The sequence below is a fragment of the Felis catus genome, chromosome B3, assembly GCF_018350175.1.
Source record: "Felis catus isolate Fca126 chromosome B3, F.catus_Fca126_mat1.0, whole genome shotgun sequence".
Lineage (NCBI taxonomy): Eukaryota > Metazoa > Chordata > Mammalia > Carnivora > Felidae > Felis > Felis catus.
The window spans coordinates 99,726,079-99,747,621 of NC_058373.1; the positions used below are offsets into that span (position 1 = coordinate 99,726,079).

Genomic DNA, 21,543 nt, shown 5'->3' on the forward strand with positions numbered 1-21,543 from the left:
AAGACCTTACCGCCATCAGCACACTGCTGTGCTACCACCCCACCTACTGAATGTGGAGAACCTTCCAGCATGGCTTTGAGCATACAGAAGATACTCCACAATTGGTAGCTAATTTGTTCTTTGCTTTTTAGCTTTCCTCCTCTCCATTCTCTGCTCTTCCCAATCATCACCTGAAATATTGCTTGCAGTTGATGAAGAGTGAGGGATGGATACGAACGACTTAGAAGCATAGTCCAGAAGGATCTAGGAAAAAACTATTTTTTCCTTCTCCTCCCCTTCCTAAAACCAGGCCATGAGCACACACTTACTTTCTGTTTAAAATGTTTTGAGATAATTATTACAGATACTATATTGGAAATATCAGAGCTCAAGCCCTGCGTCGGGCTCTGTGCTGACAGCTTGGAGCCTGGAGCCTGCTTAGGATTCTGTGTCTCCTTCTCTCTCTGCCTCTCTCCCACTTGTGCTCTGTCTCTCTGTATCAAAAATAAATTAAAAAAAAAAAAAGTGTTCCTCCTACCAAAAAAAAAAAAAAAATCGGAAACCCAAAAGAAAGTTTTTCTACCACCCCTTCTCAAGTCTAAGTCAATGTTTCATTTGCTTATGTTAATGTCTAGGCCTTGTCCATGAGGATATATGGTTTTTACAATTACAAAATCATAATTATATATTCAGATTTGTCTGTTCACATTATGCCATGTATACTTTTCCAAATTTGTTTTATAAGCCAATTAAGTCTCCTAATACAGCTCTGCAGATAATGAAGATAATTTCCTACATAAGTAGGCCTAAGATATTTTCATTAAAAGTGTCCCTCCTACTTGGGGCGCCTGGGTGGCTCCTAAGCATCCGACTTTGGCTCAGGTCGTGATCTCGCAGTTTGTGAGTTCGAGCCCCACGTTGGGCTCTGTGCTGACAGCTCGGAGCCTGGAGCCTGCTTCGGATTCTGTGTCTCCTTCTCTCTCTGCCCCTCCCCCACTTGTGCTCTGTCTCTATCAAAAATAATTTTTAAAAAAAGTGTTCCTCCTACCCAAAAAAAAAAAAAAAATTAGCCTTAGTACTGTGAAAACTGATATAAAAGTTTGTAACCATGTAAAAGTCACAGGACATGACATTTGCCTTCCTTTATTTGCTATGCGTGGCTCGTGCCCACATACCTTGCCCCCATCCCTGGAACCAAAGTAAGTGCTCAAAAAATACACAATGCATGAACAAATGATACTTTTCCTGGCTGAACAGTAAATGTGTGAAATCAGACTTCTTAGGAGACTCCAAAGTGAAGCCTGAAAACTGAGCAGAGTGAACAAGAGCAAAGCGAGCAGGAAAACAGCCGGAAACCCATGGTAAAGGCCAGCTACATTAGCCAGGAGGAAACATGTGGTTTCCTGAATTGCACCCGTGCAAGGCCATCAACCTTTGAGGCATGACATGTAAACACTGCCAAGGATCTTCAGCTCTCTCTTCAGTCACTCTTTGGAGTTCTTTGTAAAAGCTGCTTACACTTTTGGGCTCTTTTCTCCCTGTGCACTAATCTTGGAAGGAGCACAGAGGTGGAGGCAGCTGCAATGGAAGAAGAAGGCTTCAAAGAACTGGAGTAGGTATGCTTCAGAGAACCCCCTGGTCAATGTCCTTAGAGGAGGGTTCTTAAGCTAGGCCTCCTCTGGGCACCACCGTGGGATTTCAGGAAACTGGTAACATGTGCAATTAGTGTAAATTGTGAGTGTGTGTGTTGGTGTGTATGTGTGTCTGCCTGGCTTTCTGTCTGGAAAGGAGACTTCAGATGTCATCAGATTTTGCTCTTGGTTTTAGAGCATGCTCCTTCTTCTCCACGTCATCAACTCAAGTGAGACTCTTCTAAACCCATCATTCTTCATCAAGAGCTGGAGGTGGGGATGAATGGGAGAAGGTGGAAGCCAGGGAACTCACCCTATGGAAGGCCTTCTGTTAAATGAGTCAACAGATGAGAACAGATTCAAGAGTGCCTAACATGTATAAGGTCCCATAAATGTTGTTATTATTACTCTCTGCCAAACACTTTGGGCTTTTGCAACTTCACAACCACCCTAGAGGGCAGCATAAATCCCATATTCTATTTACAAGGAGATTTACTTAGGGTGATAGAGTAAACTAACCCAGTGCCACAGCTATCCAATTCCAAAACTATCCAATTCCAAAGCATGGACTCTTCATCTCCACCCCACAGCCCGAATTACCGGCCACACTTTCAGTCTCGGGGTGACCTCTCCAGCCACCCTTAAGACTTTCACATTGAAAGCTCGAGAGTCTTGCTCTTTCCCTGAGTCCAGCATCAAAACAGGCACTGAGGGGCGCCTGGGTGGCGCAGTCGGTTAAGCGTCCGACTTCAGCCAGGTCACGATCTCATGGTCCGTGAGTTCGAGCCCCGCGTCAGGCTCTGGGCTGATGGCTCGGAGCCTGGAGCCTGTTTCCGATTCTGTGTCTCCCTCTCTCTCTGCCCCTCCCCCGTTCATGCTCTGTCTCTCTCTGTTCCAAAAATAAATAAAAAATGTTGAAAAAAAAAAAAAAAAAACAGGCACTGAGCCTAAGAATGAGCTTCTTTAAGCCAAGCCATAATCTCTACTTGCTTGCATAATACGGTCCCAGTAATCCTACTCAAATTCCACACTCAAAGCCAGTTGTTCACCCAGTTTATCAAGGGCTACATAAGAAAGAAATCACATGTATCACAATGAATTCCCTTGCCTCTACTGATACAGCCAAGTCAAAGGCCAGAAGGGAAAAGTTTTCTGGTAGTCACAAACCAGAGTGAGAAAGCTCTAAACAAAGCCTACTGGTTCCTGGTTTCAAAACCCAGGCTAAAAACTGCAGTTAAATATCAGCTACTAAAAGTCTTCCCCAAGCAGGTGAAAATCCTGACAACTGCATTGCACTGATCACTACCTAGGTGTCTGCACTTTACAGATGTTGTCCCTGTGCCTCAAAAGAGCCAAGCATGCTGGCAAGGTGTTACTTCTAGAGAAGTTAAGCAAGGCTCTCAGGGTCACAAAGGCAGTGAGTAGCAGAATCAGGACTCAAACTCAGGTCTGTATGAGAACAGCATCACTGGTTTTAACCATACTCCTCCTACCGTCTACACAACCACTGTGAGTCATGGTACCCAGGGCCAGCATCTCTTCTTGTTTTTTTCTGGATCTACTTCCCTGATATCTAGCCAACCTCTCAAGAGGAGAAGGCAATGAAGCAAGACAGATGGACGGACTCTATAAATAGAAGATCTGCGTTTCAGGTCCAGTTCTGCCATTTCCTGGCTCTGTAACCTTGGATAGAGAGCACTTAACCATCCAAGGTCTCAGTTTCCTCACCTGTGCAGTGAAGATCACTGTCCACATTGCACAGACCTGGAAAACAATGCGAGCTAAGGCTTAAGTATTATGCAAATGTAAGTTACCCTTACTCCTACTTAACCCACTAATTCAACAACTGGTAGTAGCCCTTTCTCAGCCTCCCCTCCACGCTCATCTCAGAGTTCGTCTTGGGCACCACCAGAGTCCCGCCACCATCTCCTCCTCACGCCCCTCGCCCCTCTCCTCCCTTTTGGCTGTTACTTAATCTCCCTCCACTTCAGCAGCTCTCTCGCCTCGTCGGAAAGACCGGCCTTGGACGCTGGGACTTCTTTCTTTCCAACTCTGGGCACGAAGGGCTTATCTCTCCTCAGGACGTCAGGGCAGCCCTCTGCGCGGCTGCTGCGGGTTCCACAATGCCTGCGCGGGGTGCGCACGCGGCCCCGCGGCCCGCCCCGAGGGGCGGGGTGTGACCAGAGAGTTTACATAGGAGGTGCCGGCAGTAGGGAACACCCCTCCGCCCGCGGAGCTTCCTCTGCAGCGCAGCCTGTTGGTCGGGGCCGCGCGCGCGCGCGGAGCCGCCGGGGGTTCCCGCCCGCGGACACCTGGGCCCTGGCCGTGCCGCAGCCCCGCCTGCCCGCCGCGCCACCAGCCATGCGGCAGCCGCTCTACCGCTGCTACAACATCACCTCCGTGGAGAAGGGCTACTCGGCGACCATGGGCGGGGTGCTTTTCAGCGCGGGCCTCCTGGGCAACCTGCTGGCGCTGGGGCTGCTGGCTCGCTCGGGGCTGGGGTCTTGCCCGCGGCGCACGCCGCCCTCGGTCTTCTACGTGCTGGTGTGCGGCCTGACGGTCACAGACTTGCTGGGCAAATGCCTCGTGAGCCCCTTCGTGCTGGCCGCCTACGCGCAGAACCGGAGCCTGTGGGGACTGGCGCCCGCGTCGGACAGCTCGCTGTGCCAAACCTTCGCCTTTTTCATGTCTTTCTTTGGGCTCGCCTCCACGCTGCAGCTCCTGGCCATGGCCCTGGAGTGCTGGCTCTCCCTGGGGCACCCCTTCTTCTACCGACGGCACATCACCCTGCGCCGCGGCGCGCTGGTGGCGCCCGTCGTGGGCGCCTTCTGCCTGGCTTTCTGCGCGCTGCCCTTCGCGGGCATCGGGAAGTTCGTGCAGTACTGCCCCGGCACCTGGTGCTTCATCCAGATGGTGCACGAGGAGCGCTCGCCGTCGGTGCTGCGCTACTCAGTGCTCTACGCCAGCCTTATGGCCCTGCTGGTCCTCGCCATCGTGCTGTGCAACCTGAGCGCCATGCGCAACCTCTACGAGATGCACCGGCGGCTGCGGCGGCGCCCGCGCTCCGGCACCAGGGACCGCGCGGAGCCGGGCGCGGGCGAGAAGGAGGCGGCTGTGAAGCCCCTGGAGGAACTGGACCACCTGCTGTTGCTGGCCCTCATGACGGTGCTCTTCACTCTGTGCTCCCTGCCTTTAATAGTGAGTCGCTGCGCGCCGAGGCTGCGGTTGCGGGACCGAAGGGTGGAGCGCGTTGGACGCCGCGCAGGAGGAGTTGCGCCCTGGGCCCCGAGGGTTTGTTGGTGCGCTCCCCAGATCGGGTCCCCTCCACAGCCCCGAGGACACAGAACCGAATTTGTTGAGCCAGAAGAGGCGGAAACAAAGAAAGGAAGGCAAAGACGGAGTCTGAAAGTGTCTCCCTAGCTCCGCAGAACCTCTCCAGTTAGCAGTACCCTCTCCTCTCTCCTTCCCTCTGGGAGGATCTCGGGGCTATTTTAGCACCTCAGCATTTGAGGAGCAGAATTTGGTTCCTCTTTCCAGAGGGCTAGGTAATGTTTTATTTCGTAGACCCGCCCATAATTTTAGTGGCGTCAGAAATGGGCGAATGCACCTGGGAGTTTTTCCCCAGGTGTTGGCGTGGAAAGACTAAGGGAAGGTGTAATCCTGCCAGAACCTGCCGGAGTGATTTGCAGAAATGAGAGACTAAAGATAGATTTAGTTTTTAAAAATTCTCAAGTAATCTTTGAGGAGTGGCAGCTGCTGTTCCCGGTTGGGGGGCGGGGTGCGGGTGGCCATAGAGGCAGAGGGGCTGTTAGGACAGGCAGGTGTGTACTCGAGGTTCAGCCTGTCGTTTGGACAACCTGCCTTGACAGGTTTTGTTTTTATCTTGGCAGGCGAGGTGACGGGAAAGCCATTATCTCCGGTTTCAGTTTACTAATGGGGGTGGTGGTGGCGATAGAAGTACCTGGTAGCTGTGAAGGTGTTTCCTCCTGGGATCCCGGCTAAGACATTTTAGGAGCAACCGAGGTTGAGAGAGCTTTTTCAGGGTTGCTCCTGTCCCTTTCCCCCATGCTCAGTGTCCTTGTTCAACATGATATACATTTAAGTAAATTCATTGCCAACAATGCCTTTGAAGGCTGAGACGTCTGTGAGTAGGTAGCAATGTAGCAATTTTGGATGTTACTTTTAAGATTGGAGGAAGGTGGAATATAATGCAATTTTCCTTAAATGAAGGCCTTAACGTGTGGGAAAAGAGTTGTCTGTGGCATCATCATGCAGGGTTAAGCTCAGAATTCCCCAAAAGAAATAAATACATCTATATAGAAGGAGATCAGGTATAGGCATAGATATGTAACAGTGGTTCTGAAACATTGGCTGGCTCAAAGTCACCAACAGAGCTTTTAAAATCATAGATGGCAGGGCGCCTGGGTGGCTCAGTCAGTTGAGCCTTGGACTCTTGATTTTGGGTGTCGTGATCTCAGTTTGTGGGTTCAAGCTCCATGTCAGGCCCTGTGCTAACAGCGTGGAACCTGCTTAGGATTCTGTCTCCCTCCCTCTCTCTCTCTCTCTCTGCCCCTCCCCCACTTGCTCTCTCAAAAATAAACCTAAGGAAAAAAAAAAACAACCCACAGATGCCTGGGCCCTATCCCCCATCGTTTCTAATTCAGATGTTTTTGAAGAATTCTTATTTATTTTTTTACTTATTTATTTTTGAGAGAGGGAATGAGAGAGTGCAGTGGAGGGAGAGAGAGAGAGAATCCCAAGCAGGCTTCACACTGTCAGTGCAGAGCCCAACGCAGGCCTGTATCCCACAAACCATGAGATCATGACCTGAGCTGAAACCAAGAGTCCCACTTTCAACCAAATGAGCCACCCAGGCGCCTGAAGAATTCTTATTCTTAAGTTCTCGGGTGAGGTGAAAGCGGCTGATCCAGGGATATCATCTGGAGAACCATACTCTAAAACAGGAGTTGGCAAATCACAGCCCACAGTCCAAATCCATCCTGCCCACTGTTTTTGCACAGCTGGCGAATTAAGAATAGTTTTTACAAATGAACTGATTTTACAAATCAATTTGATGGTAGTATGCAGGAACTCTAAACCCCAATTAACTCAAATACTGTTCCAAGAAAAAAAAGACTTTCATTTTTCTCGATAGTAGACGTCACTTACCCCAAAAATGTACTTAATTATTATACATTTTTAATTTCATCAGTGAAAATTGTGGAAATGTGTTTTCTTGTTATATAAGTACCTACCAAATACTCACTATTTGCCTCTTGACCTGTAAAATGTAAAATATTTACTGTTGGACCCTTTACAGAGAAAGTTCACAGACTCCTGCTCTAAAGTAATAGCCTTACTTACCTGCGCTGTGAAAAAGCAGACAATAGCCAAATGCATGGATGTTATGTCCTCATTTTGAATGTTTTAGTAACAATAATGTCGAAAAGAACATAATACAGCATAATACACAAGAGCATTGCATTTGGACATGTGTCTCAGGGGAACTGAATAACTTATACGAGATTGTGAGGATGGAAGGAAATAATGGATTTGAAAATGATTTTAGGGATGCCTGGGTGGCTCAGTTGGTGAAGCGTCCAACTCTTGATTTTGGCTCAGGTCATGATCTCAAGGTCGTGAGATCAAACCCTGTGTTGGGGCTCTGGACTGGGTGTGGAGCTTGCCTAAGATTGATTCTCTCTCTCCCTGGGCTCCTGGGTGGCTTAGTTGGTTAAGCCCATGGCTCTTGATTCCAGTTCAGGTCAGGATTTTAAGGTTTGTGAAATCAAGCCCTGCATTGGGCTCTGCACTGACAGCACAGAGCCTGCTTGGGATTCTTTCTCTCTCCCTCTCCCTCTGCCCATCCCCCTCCCCCACCCCACTCATGTGCTTGCATTCTCTCATGCTCTCTCTCACTAAAAAGAAATAAGAAAAGAAAAGAAAATTATTTTATTTAAAAACTTGTAAAGTTCCAAAGATATTCAATGCAGACAGGTGTTGAGTTTGGTAAGTTCTTTATAGATTTTTGATACTAACCCTTTATCCAATATGTCATTTGCAGATATCTTCTCCCATTCCGATGGTTGCCTTTGAGTTTTGTTGATTGTTTCCTTTGCTGTGGAGAAGCTTTTTATCTTGATGAGGTCCCACTTTGCTTTTATTTCCCTTACCTTTGGAGACATGTCAAGTAAGAAGTTGCTCTAGCTGAGGTCAAAGAAGTTGCTGCCTGTGTTCTCCTCTAGAATTTTGTTGCTTCCTCACATTTAGGTCTTTCATCCATTTTGAATTTATTTTTGTGCATGGTGTAAGAAAGTGGTCTAGTTTCATTCTTCTGCATGTTGCCATCCAGTTTTCCAGCACCATTTGTTGAAGAGACTTTTTCCATTGGATATTCTTTCCTGCTCTGTTGAAGATGAGTTGACCATATAGTTGTGGGTCCATTTTTGGGTTTTCTGTTCTGTTCCATTGTTCTATGTGTCTGTTTTTGTGTCAGTACCATACTGTCTTGATGACTACAGCTTTGTAATATATCTGGAGTCGTGATGCCTCCAGTTTTGTTTTTCTTTTTCAGGACTGCTTTGGCTATTTGGGGTCTTTTGTGGTTCCATACAAATTTTAGGATTGTTTGTTCTAGCTCTGTGAAAAATGCTGGTAGCATTTTGATAGGGATTTCATTGTATGTGTATATTGCATTGGGTCATATAGACATTTTAATAATGTTCTTCCAATCCATGAGCATGGAATGCTTTTCCATTTTTTTGTGTCCTCTCCAATTTCTTTCATAAGTGTTCTATAGTTTTCAGGGTATAGATCTTTTGCCTCTTTTGTTAGGTTTATTACTGGGTATTTTATTGTTTTGGTTGAGAATTTTTGCATCCATGTTCATTGGGGAGATTGGCCTGTAATTCTCCTTTTTAGTGGGGCCTTTGTCTGGTTTTAGAATCAAGGTAATGCTGGCCCAATAGAATAAGTTTGGAAGTTTTACTTCTATTTCTGTTTTTTGGAACAGTTTAAGAAGAATAGATGTTAACCCTTCTTTAAATGTCGGATAGAATTCCCCTGGGAAGCCATTTGGCCCCGGACTCTTGTTTGTAGGGAGATTTTTGAATACTGATTCAGTTTCTTTGCCAGTTATGGGTCTGTTCAAATTTTCTATTTCTTTCTGTTTCAGTTTTGGTAGTTTGTGAGTTTCTAGGAATTTGTCCATTTCTTCCAGATTACCCAGTTTGTTGTCATAGAATTCTCTTACGCTTGTTTGTATATCTTGGTTTTGGTTGTGATCTCTCCTCTTTCATTCATGGTTTTATCTATTTGGGTCCTTTCTCTTTTCTTTCTGATAAGTCTGGCTAGGGATTTATCAATTTTGTTAATTCTTTCAAAGAACCTTCTCCTAGTTTCACTGATCTGTTCTACTGGTTTTCGTTGTTGTTGTTTGTTTCTATATCGTTTCTGCTCTAATCTTTGTTATTTCCCTTCTTCTGCTGGCTTTAGGCTTTATTTGCTGTTCCTTTTCTATCTCCTTTAGGTGTAAGGTTAGGTTGTTTATTTGGGGCCTTTCTTGCTTCTTGAGATAGCCCTGAATTGCAATGTACTTTCCTCTTAGGATTGCCTTGCTGAATCCCAAAGGGTTTGGACTGTCGTGTTTTCATTTTCAGTTACTTCCATGTATTTTTAATTTCTTCCTTAATTTCCTGGTTGACTCATTCATTCTTTAGTAGGGTGTTCTTTAACCTCCAGGTATTTGAGGACTTTCCAAATTTTTTCTTGTGGTTGACTTCAAGTTTCATAGCATTGTGATCTGAAAATATACATGGCATGATCTCAATCTCTTTTTACTTATTGAAGGCTTATTTGTGACCCAGTATGTGATCTATCTGGAGAATGTTCCATGTGCACTCAAGAAAAATGTGTATTCTGCTTTAGAATGAAATATTCTGAGTATATCTGTTAAGTCCATTCATGTCATTCAAAGCCATTGTTTCCTTGTTGATTTTCTGCTTAGATGATGTGTCTATTGTTGTAAGTGGGGTGTTAAGGTCCCCTACTATTATTGTATGATTATCAATGATTTTCTTTGTGTTTGTTATTAATTGGTTTATGTATTTGAGTACTCTCAAGTTAGGGGCATACGTATTTACAATTGTTTGATTTTGATGGATAGATCCCTTAATTATTATATAATGTCCTTCTTCATCTCTTGTTATTGTCTTTGGTTTAAAACCTAATTTGTCTGATATAAGTATGGCTACTCTGGCTTTCTTTTGACATCCGTTAGCGTGATAGATGGTTCTCCATCCCCTCACTTTCAATCTGCAGGTGTCTTTAGGTCTAAAATGAATCTCTTGTAGGTAGCATATAGATGGATCTTGTGGGGTTTTGTTTTTTGTTTTTTTGTTTTTTGTTTTTTGTTTTACCCATTCTGATACTCTGTGTCTTTTGTTTGGAGCATTTAGTCCAGTTACATTCAGAATGATTGTTGAAAGAGTTGAGTTTAGTGTCATTGTGTTGTTACCAGTGATGCTCTCTGGTCCTTTATAGTCTTTGTTCATTTTGGTCCTTTTTTCCCCAAAGAGTCCCGTGTAAAATTTCTTGGAGGGCTGGTTTAGTGGTCATAAACTCCTTTAGTTTTTGTTTGCCTGAGAGATTCTTTATCTCACCTATTTTGAATGACAGCCTTGCTGGATAGAGTATTTTTGGCTGCATATTTTTCTGATTCAACACATTGACTGTATCTTGCCACTCCTTTCTGGCCTGTCAAGTTTTTTCGGACAGATCTGCTGCAAACCTTATCTTTCTTCCCTTGTAAGTTATGGACTTTTTTCCCCCTTGCTGCTTTCAGGATTCTTTCCTTGTCTGTGTATTTTGTGAATTTGGTTATGGTATATCTTGTCAATGGCCAGCTTTTATTGAATGTAATGGGAGCCTCTATGTTTCTTGGATTTTGATGTCTGTGTCATTTCCCAGATTAGGGAAAATTTCAGCTATAATTTGCTCACATAAACCTCCTGCCCTTTTTTCTCTCTCTTTGTCTTCTGGGACTCCTATGATATAAATATTATTACGTTTTAATAAAGCATTGAGTTTCCTACGTCTGCCTTTGGGATCCCTGATCTTTGATTTCCTCTTCTTTTCAGCTTCATTTTTTTCTATAATTTTATCTTCTGTATCATCAATTCACTCCTCTGCCTTGTCCATCCTCATTTTTATGACCTCCACTTGGGTTTACATCTCAGTTATAGCATTTTTAATTTCAGCCTGACTAGATTTTAGTTCTTTCATCTTTGAAGAAAGGGACTTTCTGGTGTCTTCTCTGGTTTTTTCAAGCCTAGTTATAGTTATAATCATTTTAAATTCTTATAGTTATAGTTATAATCTTAAATTCTTCCTAGTTATAGTTATAATCATTTTAAATTCTAGTTCAGACATCTTACTTATATCTGCATTGATTAAATCCCTGGCCGTCATTTCTTCCTGTTTTTTTCTTTTGAGGTGAATTCCTCTGTCATTTTGGAGGAAAGAAAAACAATAATAGAGTGAAATAAAAATTTTAAAATTTAAAAACAAATAAAGAAAGCTAGATCCTAGATGTGTTTTGGTGTTCTTGTTAAGAGAAGCTTGATAGAAAAAAAAGAGAAAAGAGAAAAAAAATTTAAAAATAATAATAAAATAAAATAAAAATTTTGCTCTTCCTGCATCCAAGAAACAAATAAAAGAAAATCCACAAAAACAGAAGCAACAACAACAAAAAGAACAAACAAAGAAAACCCAGATGAAGCTAAATCCAATTTCCCCTAAGGCTGAAACTTTGTAGCAGTCTATGATCAGAAGAGTAAGTGGGTGGAAGGGATTTGTGCGATTCTTCTGGGGGAGGGTCTTGCCACGCTGCAGCCAGGGCAGACTTGTCCCAGGAAACAGGCCACCAGCAGCGGCAGCAGCTCAATGCCAGGGTTTGCTGCCCTCAGTCCTTATCTTTGTTCCTTTATAGTTGAACCTGGCAGCTTGATATGGTGCCTGCCGGGTCTTTTGCCTTCAGAGAGGCTGTATCACCTCTACCAAATGCATTCCAAGCAAGGAAACCATTTCTTTTCATTTATTTATTTATTTATTTATTTATTTATTTATTTATTTATTTTATTTTATTTTATTTTATTTAATATATGAAGTTTATTGTCAAATTGGTTTCCATACAACACCCAGTGCTCATCCCAAAAGGTGCCCTCCTCAATACCCATCACCCACCCTCCCCTCCCTCCCACCCCCCATCAACCCTCAGTTTGTTCTCAGTTTTTAAGAGTCTCTTATGCTTTGGCTCTCTCCCTCTCTAACCTCTTTTTTTTTTTCCTTCCCCTCCCCCATGGGTTTCTGTTAAGTTTCTCAGGATCCACATAAGAGTGAAACCATATGGTATCTGTCTTTCTCTGTATGGCTTATTTCACTTAGCATCACACTCTCCAGTTCCATCCATGTTGCTACAAAGGGCCATATTTCGTTCTTTCTCATTGCCATGTAGTATTCCATTGTATATATAAACCACAATTTCTTTATCCACTCATCAGTTGATGGACATTTAGGCTCTTTCCATAATTTAGCTATTGTTGAGAGTGCTGCTATAAACATTGGGGTACAAGTGCCCCTATGCATCAGTAGTCCTGTATCCCTTGGGTAAATTCCTAGCAGTGCTATTGCTGGGTCACAGGGTAGGTCTATTTTTAATTTTTTGAGGAATCTCCACACTGCTTTCCAGAGCTGCTGCACCAGTTTGCATTCCCACCAACAGTGCAAGAGGGTTCGCAAGGGAACCATTTCTTACTGAGCAACCCAGAGGGTCCTCAGACCCCACTGCCCATGGCTCTACCCCCATTCCTTGCCAGATCACCACCAGTGGCTGACCTCTAAACCTCAGACTCTGTGCTCTGCTGTTTATAAAAACTGGTGGTATTGAAACCGTCTCCTCCCCCGCCCCCAATGCCATCAGTAGTTCTGGGGGACAGTTTTCTTGTGCAGTCCCCTGTCCATATTTTTACTGTTTCTCTCTGCTGCTTTCAGGGGGAGTGCTTTCTTGCACAAACCCGATATGCTGTTCTGTCTCCCCCTCTTTCTCCTCTCTCTGAATACTTCTGCTTCCCCTCTGCGGCACCATGGCTCTCCTCTCCCCTGATTCACCTCTCCACACCATGTACCCTGCTGTGTTCTCTCCCTCAAATTATGCAGATTGTTCTGTTAATCCTCAGATCTGTTTCCTAGGTGTTCAGAATGGTTTGGTGTTGAGCTAGTTGTGTTTGCAGGAGGAGACAAGCCCACGGTCTCCTTACTACTCTGCCATCTTAACTCCTCCCCCTGAGCATTATTTTCTAAGGCAGTGGTTTTCTAACATTTTTTTAGTCTAAAGACCCCTTTTCACTCTTAAACATTATTAAGGATACAAAGAACTTTAATTTTTGTAGATTATATGTATTAGTATTTATCATATTAGAAATTTTAAATAAGAAAAATTTTAAATATTATTGCAAAACAAGTTAACAAAATGTACTTACTTCTTGTGTTTCTGCATTGGTGTAAGGAAAACTTGGGGCTTTCACAAAGATATAATGAATGATAATAAAATTCTAGAGATTATAGAAGATAAAATAAAAGAAAAAGCATGTTAGGAGCACAGAAGTACTGAGAACATTCTCTGAAAATGTACGTATGTGTATATCCAAAATCAACTACCTAAGAAAGGTCTAGCAAACACAAGAATGCACAGTATATATTCCATTAGCCATTGGAGTGATGATGTCATTACACATCAGGTATCCTTGGTAAAACTTACTGTACACCTAGGAGTGAAAAAGGCAAATAAATCTTTTTTATGATATTGTACTTTTTTAATGATATGATACCCTGAAGACACACTGAACAGGTATTGGAAACCCCCACACTTTGAAAATCACTCTCCTAAGGAATGGGCCTGGTGACTGGGAAAAATAAAGGCTATATGTGAAGGGAGAAAAAAAAAACCTTGCTCATAGCATGAATAATATATTTCATTAAGCCAGTGAAAAATTTATTGAGGTTTGATTTTTTTAAATTAATTTTGCTATAATGCTGCATTAGAGAGAGATACTTAACCGAACTGAATTTTCAGATTTCCATTTTGAAAACTTTTTTTTGGAAGAAAATATAGAGACTATGGGATGAGCTTTAGAAGAAGTTTGTAGCACATTCTCTAATGCATGTAACATATTTTCATCAAAATTCATTTTACCTTAGAGACCCACAATGTATTGGAGGTTGGTAGGGGAGCAGGGATGGATGGAAGAGGGATCTAATGATAGATTAGCCATAATAGCTGAGAAGTTTATAGGCCAGATAAAGATAAGGACGAGCTTGTATAATTGCATATATCAGAATCCATGGAGTCAGAGAAGTGATAGGGGACATCCTGCCTGTATTGAGAGAACTCATGTGTGTATTTCATTTTGGTGGGCAAACAGAATGGGTAGGATGCTCCTTTCAAAGGAGGCTGTTAGAGGTGGGCAAAACATGGGTCCAGGGAAAAGAGTTGAAAGTGGATTTAAAGGGGCTAGTGCAGAGGATGAGGTCTGGGTGTTGTGATGGATAAACTGTATAGAAGGGGCATTAGAATCCAGAGAGCTCTCCTCAGCAGGGATGTCCAGCTACTTACGTCTCCAGCAAGTTGGCAACATAGCATTTTTTTCCTGGACTCTTAAGTCCAGTAGAGGGAGCTCTTCTCATACCAATTCACTGTGTAAATTGAACTACTTTTTATTTTTTTTTTTAATTTTTTTTCAACGTTTTTTATTTATTTTTGGGACAGAGAGAGACAGAGCATGAACAGGGGAGGGGCAGAGAGAGAGGGAGACACAGAATCGGAAACAGGCTCCAGGCTCCGAGCCATCAGCCCAGAGCCCGACGCGGGGCTCGAACTCACGGACCGCGAGATCGTGACCTGGCTGAAGTCGGAGGCTTAACCGACTGCGCCACCCAGGCGCCCCTAAATTGAACTACTTTAAACATGAGGGCTTTATATTCTGAGGTTATTCATTATTCTGGCCATCTTTTATAGGAGCAGTTTATAAAGTATGTTCTAGAGAATATTACTGAGCAACAGAGAGGTTTTGAAAGTCTAAATTGTGTTTAAATTGATATCTCTTCAGAATTAATATAATATGTCATAAATGAATACATTTGTCACATTTTTAGTAAACTCAAAAAATAAAAATAAAATAAAAAGCCAGGTGTACATTTCTAATATAAATCAAGTGACTTGAAAGTATGATTAACCTAATAATATGCGATAGAACGGACATGGACAAATACTGCATAGAAGTAAAATGGTTTGTTTTAGTTATGTAAATCTCATTTAGTTACTCAGCTCCCAACTAATAAAGTATTATGACATAGTTAAAATTATATTTTGCTGTACTCTACTTTGAGGAGAAAGGAACAAATGTAAAAACAGACTTACATAAAGTATTTGCTTTTCAAATCAACTTACTGTTGACCATTTATCAAATTCAGCATGTATCTGGTACAAACAACATTCAGTGCTGTAATTCACTGTGGGGATATAAAATGAGAAAAATATCACATCTGCCCATATAAGCTATAATACAGGACGAGGGATGGAGTGATTGGGGCCGTAAGGGAGTTTAGAGGAGAAAAGGTATTGCTACTAATGATAAGATAATAATACTGGCAAATTTTTGAGTTCTTACTGTGTGCTAAGACCTGTTGTAAAGGTTTTGCTCATATCATCTTATTCAAACTTCAAAACAGTCATGGAAGGTAGGTACACTTATCCCCATTGTATAGGTGAGAAAATGGAATAACTTGCCTAATTTCACACAGCCAAGTGAGGGTTCCATCCAACCTCATGGTCAGACTCTAAAGCTAATGGACTTAGCCGCTCCCTCAAAGAGACTTCCCGAAGGGCTTAATGTTTGAGATGGACCTTGAAAGGAGCTAGGATTTGGGTACATAAAATCCAAAAGGTTTTAAAGTAAAATGCTCAGTTTTCACATTTTTGAAATGGAGATAATGATTGTAATGGATTTTTGTGAGGATGAAATGAAGTTTTAAAAGTGAAATGCCTAGAACAGTGCTCTACATGGGCACTAACCATTATTATTAGTAGTAGTATTATTAGTGATGATGGGAGAGGGCATTCAAATATAAGTGTAACTTTTTTATTTTTAAAAAATGTTGATTTATTTGAGAGAGAGGAAGAGTGCACACATGTGGACAGCGGAGGGGCAGAGAGAGATAAAGAGAGAGAGAATCCCAAGCAGGCTCCATGCTGTTAGAGTAGGGCCTGACTCAGCGTTCAAACCCACAAACCATGAGGTCATGGCCTGAGCCAAAATCAAAAGTCGATGCTCAGTCAGCTGAGCCACCCAGGCATCCCTAAGTGTATCTTCTTAAGTGCAGTAGATGGGAATGTCTGAGCCCACTGAAATGCTCTATAGAAAATAGAGTAAAAAGTAAGGAAGCAATTACAGGAAGACACATCTCATATTCCTTGATTGCACTGAATGGGTCTGTGCTGGACAATTATTCATAACCCCTCCCAGTAATGTTGAGTTTACATGCTTTCTGTCCCATTCGAGTCCATTTTGTCCCATTATGGATTTAGACTCTCAGTAGGCATAGGAAATATAACGGCTGGCCTCCAGCAGAGTGGGAGACAATGGTAGTGCTGGCTGAAGTGTTGGCCATGGTGGCTCAACAGGAGGAAAAGCCATGGGATGGGACAATTTGCAGGGCTCCAAGGAGGTCAGAACCTCGGGGCAGATCAAGACAATATGAGTGGTCAGGCACAAGTAAGTAGCCTTATATTTCTGTGTGTGTGTGTGTGTGTGTGTGTGTGTGTGTGTGTGTGTGTGTGTCCTAGTCTGAAAAGAGGATGTCAACCACAAAAAGGTAAGCATCTATCCTAAGAATAAGTAATTCACATGAGTTGAACAGGTCCTTGTGTAAGTCTCCTCCTATCTTCCCACTGGAGTATTTCCTGTCTCCTCGTTGATTAAAAGTTTCTCTCTCATTGTTGTCTCCAAACATGCAACATTTCACAAATGAGGCTTGATTCTGGGCTAATAAAAGGACAGAAAGCAGGCAGAAGAAAAAAAAGGAAAACCAGAGAAAAGAGAATCTCTGTGTTTATGGAAACGTGGTGACCCTCTTTGTAAAAGATTTGGTGGCCTGGATTTGTCCCATGTCAGCTCTTCCTCTGTACAGCCTGGCAGGGACCTGGAAACCCCAGCCCTGCAGCATCACAGCAAGTAGAGCAGCCTTCAGGGACTTAGACCCCTCTCCCAGAAGCACTCGCTTCCACTGAGCCTTCAGGTCGACCTTGCACCTTCCAAACTCCTTACTTATTCCTGTCAGTGGCAGTGGACTTTGCTGCTTGTAATTGTACCAAAAATGAATATTCCAAGCCAAGTTGCCATGTTCCTAAAAAATTAATGTTTCTAAAGTGAGGTAAGTGAATTTATTTCTACCATCAGCCTTTCAGTGTCATAATGGGATGTTTTTCTTTAAAACAGTATCGTGCTTACTATGGAGCATTTAAAGCGGTCAATGAGGAAAATGGCACCTTTGAAGAAATGGAAGACCTCCGAGCCTTGCGTTTTCTATCTGTAATCTCCATTGTGGACCCTTGGATTTTCATAATTTTCAGAACACCGGTATTTCGGATGTCTTTTCACAAGATTTTCATAAGGCCTCTTATGTACAGAAATTGGTATAGCAATTCCTGCCGAACTAACATGGAGTCCAGTCTGTGACAGTGTTTTACCATCCAGTCTCTGGTAAGCTGAGGAATATGTCACATCTTCTGTCAAAGAACCATGATTTAAAAAAAAAAAAAAATTTACAATTTAAAAGCTATCTCCCATAACAAAACATCTAAATGTGTTTTCAGAAGTATTTGATAACATCTTTAACAATCTGTGGTCACTCTAGTCATGAACCAGTTCAGTCGATTTTTTCATCTTGAGTTATGAACAGCAACTACAATTTCATGTAGTGTAACCAACGTTAACAGTCTTCAAGCGAGGATATTAATTGTTCCAACATTTGGGCGTGGCGTCCCTAATGTTTTAGAGAGAATAATGACACTTCTGGGTGTTTATTTGGATTCCGGTAGTAGCACCATTATTTACAATTATGTGATGTGTGTTCTTAAAATTTCTTATCCTATTCATTTCTGGTGAAACCTGATTTGTTTATTTTGTATCCTAATTGCCTGAATTATAGATGCTCCGCAGAGAAGTGAGGTGGGAAGTACAGCCAGGTCAGGGTTTGGACAGGCCTTTGCCAGCCACCCTCTGGAATGGTGCTCACTGCTTCATGTGGAGAGGTGGTCCATAAATAAGTAGACCTGAGGCAAGATGTGACTGTGGTCCCCAGCCTAGAGAAGAAAAACTAGTTTTTATCTTTTGAAGTCTGGTATTCAGGTAGGGATGTCAGTAGGAATCGAAATTTGGGAGTGGGTTACAAAATGTTTCAATTTTTGGAAACTTCATTTTATATGTTTATCATATTGATGGATTCTTTGCGGGAGGGATTTATGTTTCTTTGAAAAATGGTGACATATGACTTCCCAGAGAGTCGTGTTCACTGCGTTTGGCTGTGTGAAGCAGCAGGGCATTTGGCACAGAGAAAAGCCCACCCAGGACTCCCCTAACCTCGATTGAGGATCATGTCAACAACCTTAACATCCACCTATTAACAGCCATATTTTGCTCTTTGTGGGAACTGTAAGATCATATTGAGGTCCCTGAGAGCTATGCTTTCAAAACTGGAGCAGGATGTGGCTCAGATGGAGCACAAGTGAGCACTTTAATCGTATGTTTAAATGTTTACAAAGGTTAGCAACACTATGGCCAAAAGGGAAATGTGGGAGAAATATGGTTGCAGCTAATAAGCCAAACAAAAACCTCTAAATCCAGCTTGTAGGTAAGAACTTGCACTTTTGGTAAAAGAACACTTGGGGGCTATCAGAGAGGTTTCATCACCTCTAGGGTCCTTTTGTACCCCAACACACTCAGAGACTCTGAGCTGGAAATCTGGCTACATTTGAATAGTCCCAAGATCCCCACTCAGCCATCCCTTCCAAAGACAAGAGTGTTTGTCTTATTTCCAGTTTAGCAGCAACCCCATTTTTCATCTCTGGTTTATCTCAGAGATGTATTAACCTGGATATATATGTGTGTTTGTTTGTTTTTGGTATAGCAGAACTGTGAAATGACCAAATTAGGAATATACAAGTTGTAATTTAAGAGGATGACTTCATGAAAAATGCATTTGTTCTCAAGTTTAACTTTCATTTGTATATTTAATGGGTAAATACATATGTGTTTTATTTTCAGAGGAGATGCCTCTTTTTTTAATTTTTTTTATGTTTATTTATTTCTGAGACAGAGAGAGAGCATGAGCAGGGGGAGGGGCAGAGAGAGAGAGGGAGACACAGAATCAGAAGCAGGCTCCAGACTCTGAGCTGTCAGCACAGAGCCCAACACGGGGCTCAAACTCACAGACGGCGAAATCATGACCTGAGCTGAAGTCAGTCGCTCAACCGACTGAGCCACCCAGGCACCCCAGGAGATGCCTCTTTTATTGTGCTCTCCTTTTGGAAGGTGTGCTATAATAACTGTCAAGATAATTTGATAAGGTCTCACATGAATCAATAAACATAATTTTATAATATTTTGCAGAGGAAGTTTCTTTAAATGAAAGGAAGAGGTTTAGTTGTTTTTTTTTGAATAAACAGTTGCAAGTTGCATTTCTTTCTTCAGTGGTTTAATAGTGTGAATTTTTATATGCTCTTCTATTAGCATTTATATTAGTCTACACAAGTTTGCATAGCTTTATCCAAGGACTTAGTGATCCTTTCTGTTTAATACAAAGTGTAGATATACCATCATGATGAAATCCAAGTTAAGTTAGATGTCCATTCTTCAATGATCTTTTATTTCTTTTCGTTTATTCATTAGATCATTAAATAAGTCTTAATTGGCACATACATTGTGCCAGGCAATTGGTTAGGTGCTGAGGAAAAGAATACCTAAGACTCATCCCTGGCCCATGAGTTTTTCATTGTTTAATAGGGGAGACAGTCATGTAAACAGTTACAATAGCGTTCAGAAGTCCCAGGAGTAAATGTGCACACACAGTCCAGTTAGAAGATGAGGTCTGAACTTGGGGTTGGGTGTGAGATATCAGGAGAACTTCTCCAGGACAAGATGCTTAAATCAAGTGTTGAAAATGAGTAGGAAGTTTGGCTCTGACTGAATGCCGGACGAAGACCCCAAGAGATAGTTCACAGAAGAGGAACTGCATGTGGTTCATAAATGCAGAAAAATTTCCAACCTCATCCAAGAAATGCAAAATTAAAATGAAATTGTCAAGGACTAAACCAAAAAAAAAAAAATTGAGTCTCAGTAACAGTGAAGCTTTTATTAAATAAGAGGAACGTGGCTGGTGAGTTTGTAAATTGACTACCTTTTCTGGATAGCAACCTGACAGCACATATCAAGAACCTAAAAGTGTTCTTTTCTACCATTCTAGTAATTCCACTCTAGAATTGCCTAGAATAAACAGAAGGGCTGTCTTGGCGATGTGCTAAACTCTTCTTTGTAACATTATTTACAATTGGAAAAAAATGAAAAGGAAACCATCTAAAGACCAAAACAAGGGTTAAACAAACTCTTCAGATATACTAGAGAGTTCACCTTTGAACGACACAGGTTTGAACTACACGGGTTCACTTATTTGTGGGGTTTTTTTTCTCAACAAATATATTGGAAAAAATTTTTGGATGTTTGCAATAACTTGAAAAAAACCTCACAGTTAAACTGTGTAGACTAGAAATACAAAATAAATTTAAGAAAAAGTTATTATTGTAAGAATACAGTATGTAACACATATAACATACAAAGTATGTGTTAATTGACTGTTTATGTTATCTGTAAGGCTTCCAGTCAACAGTAGGCTATTGGTAGTTAAGTTCTGGGGGAGTCAAAAGTTACACACAAGTTTTTGACTATAGTTCCAGCTCCTTGTGTTCAAGGATCAATTGTATACACACACACAAACATGAGAATTACACAGTCATAAAAAAAGATGTTTTCAAGTAATTCATAGAAGTTCAGAAGGAATCTTACAATGTAATATTAGATGAAAAAAGCATGATATAGATTTTTAGGTATGACCCATAAATATACATGCATAGAAAATAGTTTGAAAAAATAAGGAATGAGAAGTGTGAACCACAGTTAACCTTTTAATATGGACTTTTCCCCATAATTCTTTGCAATTTCCAAGTTTTAAAATAAGGCCATGTTTCTTTTACATAAAATTATTTTTTTACAAAAATAACTAGAAATTGACCAAGCAAACATGGGGAATAGGCATGAAGGAAAAGCTTCCTATTTTTTTTTAATATTTATTTTTGAGAGAGAGAGACACTCTCCTGAGTGCAAGTGGGGGGAGGGGCAGATGGAGGGGGAGACAGGGAATCCCAAGTGGGCTCTGTGCTAACATCACAGTTTCACAGTTTTGTGAACTCGTGAAACACCAGATCATGACTTGAGCTGAAATCAAGTCAGACACTTAACCAACTGAGCCACCCAGGTACCTTGGAAGAGCTTTCTAGTCTAAAGGAATAGTATGTGCAAAGCCACACAGTAAAGGAGTGTGGCGTGTCCAGGCTTAGTTTGTAGCTCCATTTGGCAGAAGCTTGGGAATTGTGAGCAAAGGTGGCAAAAAAGCTGAAAAGAGAGGCAGGTTTTAAATCATATAGAGTGTTGGGTGCAGTGGTGGAGGGTTGGAGACCTTGAAGCCAGTGTGCAAACAGAGTAGAATATGAGGAAGATCATGCTGGTGCCATGCACTGTGGATGGGACAGATGGGGCACCAGATGGTG

At 42.0% G+C, this 21,543-nt stretch overlaps 1 protein-coding gene across 2 annotated transcripts; it reads left to right on the forward strand.

Annotated features, from left to right (window-relative positions):
- The first annotated feature begins 3,803 nt into the window (after positions 1-3,803).
- PTGDR (prostaglandin D2 receptor) lies at positions 3,804-18,987 on the forward strand. Of its 2 annotated transcripts, none has more exons than XR_006599595.1 (2): positions 3,804-5,155; positions 17,162-17,295. XR_006599595.1 is itself a non-coding variant. In XM_003987638.6 (2 exons), exons 1-2 carry the CDS (start codon positions 3,972-3,974, stop codon positions 17,399-17,401), a joined length of 1,077 nt encoding a protein of 358 aa, XP_003987687.1. In that variant the 5' UTR covers positions 3,807-3,971; the 3' UTR covers positions 17,402-18,987. The 2 variants fall into 2 exon arrangements, 1 of the variants encoding a protein (XP_003987687.1); XM_003987638.6 differs by having other exon boundaries at positions 3,807-4,808; positions 17,162-18,987.
- The last annotated feature ends 2,556 nt before the right edge of the window (positions 18,988-21,543 follow it).